The sequence below is a fragment of the Lates calcarifer genome, linkage group LG16_LG22, assembly GCF_001640805.2.
Source record: "Lates calcarifer isolate ASB-BC8 linkage group LG16_LG22, TLL_Latcal_v3, whole genome shotgun sequence".
Lineage (NCBI taxonomy): Eukaryota > Metazoa > Chordata > Actinopteri > Centropomidae > Lates > Lates calcarifer.
In genome coordinates this window covers 21,522,910-21,530,910 of record NC_066848.1, presented here as the reverse complement: position 1 = coordinate 21,530,910, position 8,001 = coordinate 21,522,910, and the positions used below count along the sequence as shown (strand labels likewise).

Here is an 8,001-nt window from a genome sequence, read left to right as displayed (position 1 = left end):
TTTTAATGAATGTGGAGATTCTTGTCAAACTGTTTATTTAAAGGGAAACATGCATAGATATTTCACACTCCCCTCTGACATGTTGGTGGTCACTGCACTGCTGTGCTGACAGTAGTTTTTTTATTTGGATACTGTATCACATTATCAGAAGAAATCCAATATTCAAGGCTTACAGAGTAGTCAACAACTGTGTATTGACAGGACAGCTGATCCAGCTGTGCTGTTGTCATCAGAAACTGATGTCACGTCAAATGACAGGTCAGAGGTCAAGGATGTGTCATGGGTCTAAAAACATGTTTCCTCCCTCCCTGCAGCCCTTCCTCATGTTCTACACGTGTGAACATTAGACACAGGAAAACAAGGAGATCTTCAAGTCAAATTAGAAGCACCCAATGAATGACCTTACATACCCACAGCAAATTCCAGATATTATATTGTGTACAGAGCTGATACTTTTGCCCATGTGTGGTGTTTAAAGAAAGGTTTGCTTGGAGCCAGAATATTTCTAACGAAGTGCAAGCATAGAAATAGACAGACAGACCAACCATCTACATTATAATCAACAAATCTGAAGATGATGGCTTCAAATCTGATTTACTGATGATGACCTTCAACCAGAGAATTTCAACTTTTTCAAATGTCACAGGCCTTGCAGGGGCACATGGTTGTATATCTCTGATCAAATGAAGACAAAAACATTTCATTGCTGAATTAAACTGATTCAAAATCACAAAATCATTTTTGCTGATATTTTACATATACACCAAAGATCACACCAGTAAATCAGTAATGGTGCAGGTTTGTTTTTGTGTGTTTTCAAAAAAACTGAGAACCTTCAGTGTGCATGAGGGATTAAGCACATTACTTCAAATTCTGGAAAATCAATACAAATCAAATTGCATCTGCAATGTTACAGATAAGGCATTTCTGAAACCTAAATAAAGCATTTATAAACATAGTTTTTTTGTGATGCCTTTAAAACACCTGTTGAAACAGAGATTTTGTGTTCTGTGTTTGTGTCTGCAGGGGCAGAGCAGAAGTGGCTCCTGACGGAGTGTATGAGGAAGGTTGTGGGCTGATCCTGCTGGATGAGGTGCAGTGTCAGGGAACAGAGGACACTTTACTGTCCTGCACCCACTCTGAGTGGGGCCAACATGACTGCTCCCACAGTGAGGATGTAGGTGTCCGCTGTGAGAGGGGAGGTGATATCAATGAGATACCCAGGCCTGCTGCCTCCTGGTGGTAAGTACATGCACTGGTGACTATTGAAGAAAGACTGCAGAAGTCACTTTTCCCACATATTGGATTTCCCTTCCTTGTAAAAAAAAAAAAAAGACACTTCTGTTAAAAAAACTTGCGAGTATCTGTAAAGCTCATGGCATGAATAATTACCATCAGCATGATAATGAAACGTTTTGCTGTAATGTTTGTTTGCAGGTCCTCTGGTGCGTTTGGTTGCTGGAGAAAGCAGGAAAGAGGGTAGAGTGGAGGTCTTCATGAATAACCAGTGGGGAAGCGTGTGTGATGATGGCTGGAATGACGTCAGTGCAGCTGTAGTTTGCAAACAGCTGGGATTCACGTTAGTATGATTACATCTTCTCTGATATTTCTGTAGCAGCTGAAGTGTGGATAGGTTGTACTGACTCAGGTAGGAATACAGAGAGTTAGAGTGAAAGCTGGGATTGTAATGGGATGCCAACATGGATGAGTTTCCGTGTTCTTTGGTATTAAAAAAAAAGATCACATTTTCAAAATGATGCGAGAAATATTGGACCAACAGACTACACAAGATGGTTAAAAATAAGTTTGTTGTCAGAAATAACACCACAAAAGCTTTTACAGCAGAATTTAATGCAGGAGGAAAGAGAACCTTAGAAGGGATAAATGTGATCAGTGGAAGAGTCTGGACCATGATAATGGCTTCCAATTTATCTGAGTTTTTAACATCTGTAAGACAGGATTGTATTTTGCTCGAATGTGTTGTGTTGTTGGAATTAAAAGAGAAATAGATCTGGGAGTTATCTGCATAGAAATGGAAAGTGATATGATGCTTTTGACCTTAAGGTACTCATGATGATGAATAAAGTTGTTCAATTCAAATTCAGTTCAATGCAACCTTATTTAAACCTATGAGGACAATTGTAGAGAGCAGCTCACCAACAAGCCCAACACATACACACATAGTGAGACTCCACAGAGAAGAAGCATTCTTTAGAAAAGGTAGATGGACATTCTTTAATTGTTTCAAATGCTAACTAGTCTTGGCCTCAGGTATTATCAGGGCTGAGATGATAGCATTTATTTCTGGAAAAACAGACTATAAACAAAACCTCAGCCAAATAATGTTATACAAACAGGTCACACTCAATGTGTTTTGAAAAATATATGGATTAAACATGGGCTTATACAGTCACAGTAGTAACAGTGGGCAACAGCAAAATAAAATCACATGTACTGGGAATAAAAAAAGAACATTTATGTATGTATGCCTTTGTGTGCTGTCCTTTCAGTGGCACAGCTAAAGCTCGATCCATGGCGTACTTTGGTGAGGGTCAAGGTCCCATCCATCTGGACAATGTTCGATGCTCAGGCACTGAGACATCCTTAGGCCAGTGTACGGCTGTGGGTGAAGATGGCCATGACTGTCACCACAGTGAAGATGCTGGTGTCATTTGTGATTACACCCTGGATCCTGTGGGAGATAGTGCCATGGCAATGCAGACCTGTGGCCTGAAACTCAATAATCAGCGTCGTCGACGCAGGATCATAGGAGGAGATAAGTCACTTAGGTTAGCATACACACAACACTCTGGGTCCAGTGAAATGTATGTAGATTCACACACACAGTCATACACATAAGTGATTTTGATTCACTGTCCCTTTAAGCCACTTTACAGCCATGGAACATCAACACAGTAAGTTTACTCTGTCCTGACAAGGAACTGCAGCTGTTAAAGCCAGCAGAACCCCCCAACAGCCTAACTTTGGTGTGTGTGTATGTCACTTCAGGGGTGAGTGGCCCTGGCAGGTGTCTCTGTGGCACAGGTCTCAGTCTAAAGGCAATCATCCTCTGTGTGGAGCATCACTCATCAACCCCTGCTGGGTTGTTACAGCTGCCCACTGCTTCAAGAGGTAACAGCTCCCTCTAATGGTCACTTGTTTCCATTAGAAATATAAAAACATTACACTTGCGAAAAACACTGACATCACATAGTAATTTTCCAACTATGCATTAATAATGCAAACATTTTGAATTTAGTTTTTCTACATAACATTCATGTAAAATCATTTATAAAACAGAGATTTTTTTCCAGGTAAATTCCACACACACAAAACCAGTCATGAAAAGTCAAAACCATTTACTTTTTTTATTTTAAATTTTGATGAATTAATTTAATTAATTGGTTTAATTGAATTGTAGTGTAATTACATATTCATTCTACTCACCCATATACCCCTTTTTCAGTGTTTTAATTGTCATCACTTTGTACTTTCTCTGTCACATGAAATTATCTTTACTGTGCCTAATGCTGTGTGCTTTGTCTTTGCCAAAATGAAATCCCTCCTGAGTTGTGTTACTCTTGTTTGTAGGTTATACATGCCATCTAATAAAATGATGGGCATTTATGAAGACCGTCATTTCCAATTTGTCTTTGCTCCTCCAGATTTGGCAGAGACCCAACCCGCTACGTGTTGCGCCTAGGTGACTACCACACTGAAGAGCAGGATGATTTTGAACGCACCTTGTCACCTGAACACATTGTCATCCACAGAAAGTATCACAGTCAGGGCTGGGAGTATGACATTGCCCTGCTGAGGCTCAAAGGCACAGAGGGAAATTGTGTGGCATTCAACCCTCACACTGGTGCAGTGTGTCTGCCAGAGCCAGGTAACAAGTGGGAGAAGAGGCCTGCTGCCTGTGTGATCACTGGCTGGGGCATCACAGGTAACTTCACTGGTCCAACCACTGCATCAATAAAATGACTGTAGATCTTTCCATCTATTTGTTTTTCATTAGAATTTCATCACAGAGTAACAAAATATTGATACTATTCAAGATACTGATTGACAAAATCATCTTATTCAAGATGTTGATAATGTCAACCCTAGAGTCAGATGAACAGACTCATGAACAGTTTCATTTCATGTCACAGTACAGATATACAGCAGGTCTCACCAGCTCTGTCACCTAGAAAGTTTATCTATATACTGATTTAGTTTTAAGCAACTCAAAACAAATGGTCAAGGTCAGGGAAAGGAGTTGCTGCAATGTTAAATTTTCAGTATTTTAACCAAACCATCATCTTAAAGTGACCTTAACCTAACAACATGCAAGACATAAGACCAGGCTCTCTTGTGTTTGAGTCAGGACAGGACATTGGAGATGTTATGTAGTCTCTTCACTAACAAACTATTTCTTATTTGTACAGTTGTATTTCTACACATTAAATAAACATGGACTTGTTTTTCTGCTGCTTTCTTCCTCCTGTCAGACTCAGAGTACTCCCGGACTCTGCTTCAGGCCTGGGTCCCCTGCTTCCAACCTGGAAGTGTAAGAAGCGATACGGTGATCGCTTCACCAGCCGTATGCTGTGTGCTGGGAGCCTGTCAGAGCGCCACCGTGTGGACAGTTGTCAGGGTGACAGTGGGGGTCCCCTGGTTTGCCAGAGGGAGGGGGGCCGTTGGGTGCTGACAGGGATCATCTCGTGGGGTCACGGCTGTGGTAATCCCTCCTTCCCTGGGGTGTACACACGTGTTAGCAGGTTTCTGAGATGGATTGACAAAGTCATCAACAAACCCTACAAGAACTAATGATGGAGAATAACACTGAACCACACCGGTTATCTAGTGTTATAAGTGGCTTCGGGACTTGTAGCAGGAAGTGTGCATTAGTATTAGTAGAATTAAGTCCATTGCCTCTGTGTTTTGCCTCCTGGAGTTCTACACTGAGCTCTTCAGATCATTTGTTTCTTTTCCCACATCACTTCAAAAAGCATGTAAATGACATTGTATATGATTCTCACAATGTGAATTAATACCAAATGACTGCACAGTAGGGGACACCTGTGCTGTGTCATACTTTGAGTGTCTATGATCAGAGCCAGTGATGAGTGCGCAGTAAGTGTTTATGTGTTGTAGATTAGACATTCACCCAAACTGCTATACAGTGTGTGCCCGTTTCTTGCCCCTCTTCATAGAACAAGTTCATTCCTCACTGACAAAATGACTAACAAACTGATCAGCCAGAACAAAAGTACTAAAAATGTCTGTATTTTGCAGTGTAAAATGATTTTTATTTATTCATAATTTATAAGGACTTCTGAGTGCTAGCTGACTAATGAGGTGATATTGCTTCACAGTACTAGCTTTCCAATGGTTTGCCTACATGAGGGAGCAGCAGCTTGAGGGAAGAGCTTGTCATATGATTTGGCCATGCTCTCAAGCAGTGAGTGAGGCCACATGGAAAAGTATATGTTCATGGCTGGGCAATACAGGCCTTTGATTCCAACATTTTGGATCTCATTCAAAGGGGACAACATGCATAGATACATTTTGATTTATTTAAATGTATTTATGCACTATACAGAACAGTAACCATCCAACAGACTGGAACACAGAAAGACATATTGACATACAAACTCGAGAACTAGAAAGAATAAAATTTGAATTTGGATCTGGCTACTAGGAGCCAAGTGGACGTCTGCTGGGTTCATATGGCACAGTTAAATAGTGCTATACTAAGCCAGTCATGTAAAAACATGTCTTGCAATCACTTATGAAGTCATTTTTTCACAAAGCCAGTGAAAGACTGTAATGGGGAGAAACACGCACCTTTGAGGAATAATGTGTCTAGAATAGTAGAGTAGTGAATTTGTACATAGAGACATTTTATTTGTTTGATTAACATTCCAAGTGTGCATGTCTGAACCCACACCACAGGTCAAACCATTATTCATTTTTTTCATTCCAAGCATGAATGACATCATTTTTGTGAGATGTATTTCTATATTCAACTACTATACAGTAAAAGGTGTTAAATGTGCAAATTCATTTATATCATCCATTGCTGTCAACACATGGCAAAGACTGAAAAATCACCTGAAAGGCAGCTGTGCTGGGGCCCTCGATCCCATGAGCCTACAAAAGCCTTAAGTTCGCTGTTTGGAAATCCGTTTGTGGTCTTTTGTTTTAACTGCAACTGTGTTTGGGAATATGAAAATATGTATATTAGTTTCCCCATGTTTGAATATGTTCTGCCAATATTACAATCCACATCATCTTCACCAACCGCACAGACTGGGAATAAAAGAAAAGCCTTTCTCCCTTTTACAAGTCAGTGTAAAATCAGCTGTTATTTTCACCTCCTAAGACCCAGGCATTGATTTTGTATACATTTTTAATTTCTCCAACCTTTTGGGATTAGTAGGGCCTGATTAGTATAAAAAACAAACCATGCCTTTGAACAGGAAGTAGTTCTTGAAAAAACTTAACTTGGCATATGGGAAGAATGGGTTTATTTTACTGTATAACAGAATAAAGGCATCAGTTTATAAAACTGTATATTTCGGTGTCTAAACATGGGTGTACAAAAACAAAATTACAACCAATGCAGCATACCTAAAAGCCTCATGAGTGTTCAATGTTTTGCAACTCTATAAATTTTCCTTAGTCCATACAGCAAACTAGGAATGTCCATTTTGTCTGTAGGAACAGTCTGTCACACACAGCCTGTGTGAATTTCTGCTAACATTCACTAACAGCACTCACTCTTTTCGTCTCTCACTGAAATAATGAATAAGCATCCAGAAAGCTGAAAAATCAATCATATGAATGGTAATTTCCTGTTGTCATCTTTGTTGTCTTGTCTAGTTTCAACCATAAAATTTGATTAGGTTTTGTTCCTCTTATACTTTTATCATGATCTCAGCTGTAGAATCTGTTGACAGATATTGCCACCATCTTGTTTTTATGCTGCTCAGTGCATTGTGAACACTAGGTTGTTGTTGTTGCTTTAAGTTAGGCCCTGCTTTATTACCTGAACTTGAGGCGCTGTCTTAGAGAGGGTACTTGTGTAAGTCCTTTATCATTTCAACCTTCAACGTGCTTACATGGTGCATAATCATCAATTAATTTGTATTTATTTTTAGATCACTGTACCCAATGCACATGAATGGGGAAGAACAGCCCAAGGGCCCGTCAGCAGGTTAACCCAGATGTGGTTATGACAGCATTCAGTATACTTGAAACTGAAAATGGCCTATGTTACCCCAGTTAGAGTTTGTCACAGTAACTGTACATATGTAACATCAGTATTATAACTTTACCATGATGCCAAACTGTGTGTGTACAACTGTGTTAACAACAAGGTATGCTTTGGATCTGTGTTGCATTCTGTATTGGCCAATGCAATGATTATTTTTTATCAGTTTAATTTTATTTGGAAAAAAGCCTCAATGTTAACTTTGTTAAGCTCTATTTATTTAAACTGTGTTAATTTAACATGAACACATTCCACATGAGACTAGAGAAATGAAAACATTGCTGTAAGTAACCACGCTACTTGGACATTTAAGATCAAGCATGTGTCTCAGCCATGTGCCACAGGATTCTAGTATTTAATGACAAGACTCATAACAGTGACTAGCTGGATAGTCTCTATTCTGATTTGAAGCCTTTTGTTCTTTTTGCAAAAACAATTCATTGAATGTCTCAAAACATTTCATTAAATTCTCCACAACTCCTCATAAATGTCGTTTTATCAATCCACACCCCACAAAATTGTAATTCTCAGGCAAAAACCCATCCAACAATGGTTCACATGGCATTTTAAGTATAATGTATATATTCACAGTACAAATGACATGTCTCTGCGGCTTTTACTTTTCCACTGGTTAATGTATTCTTTAGTCTGATACTGTACTTGTACTTTTTCTCTAAATGTTAAGTTGTTCTTAGTGACATTCAACACTTCCTGTAAAAGTCTCACACAAGGGATTACTG

General features: G+C 39.3%; 1 protein-coding gene across 1 annotated transcript in view; it reads left to right on the top strand.

The window, feature by feature from the left end:
• Positions 1 to 7,742, top strand: part of si:ch211-51a6.2 (neurotrypsin) — a 54,588-nt gene extending 46,846 nt beyond the window's left edge. The window contains 6 exon segments of the mRNA XM_051076443.1: positions 1,438 to 1,579; positions 2,511 to 2,789; positions 3,010 to 3,132; positions 3,666 to 3,946; positions 4,494 to 4,526; positions 4,529 to 7,742. Coding sequence (XP_050932400.1) covers positions 1,438 to 1,579; positions 2,511 to 2,789; positions 3,010 to 3,132; positions 3,666 to 3,946; positions 4,494 to 4,526; positions 4,529 to 4,812 — 1,142 coding nt within the window. The 3' untranslated portion in view covers positions 4,813 to 7,742.
• Positions 7,743 to 8,001: the final 259 nt, after the last annotated feature.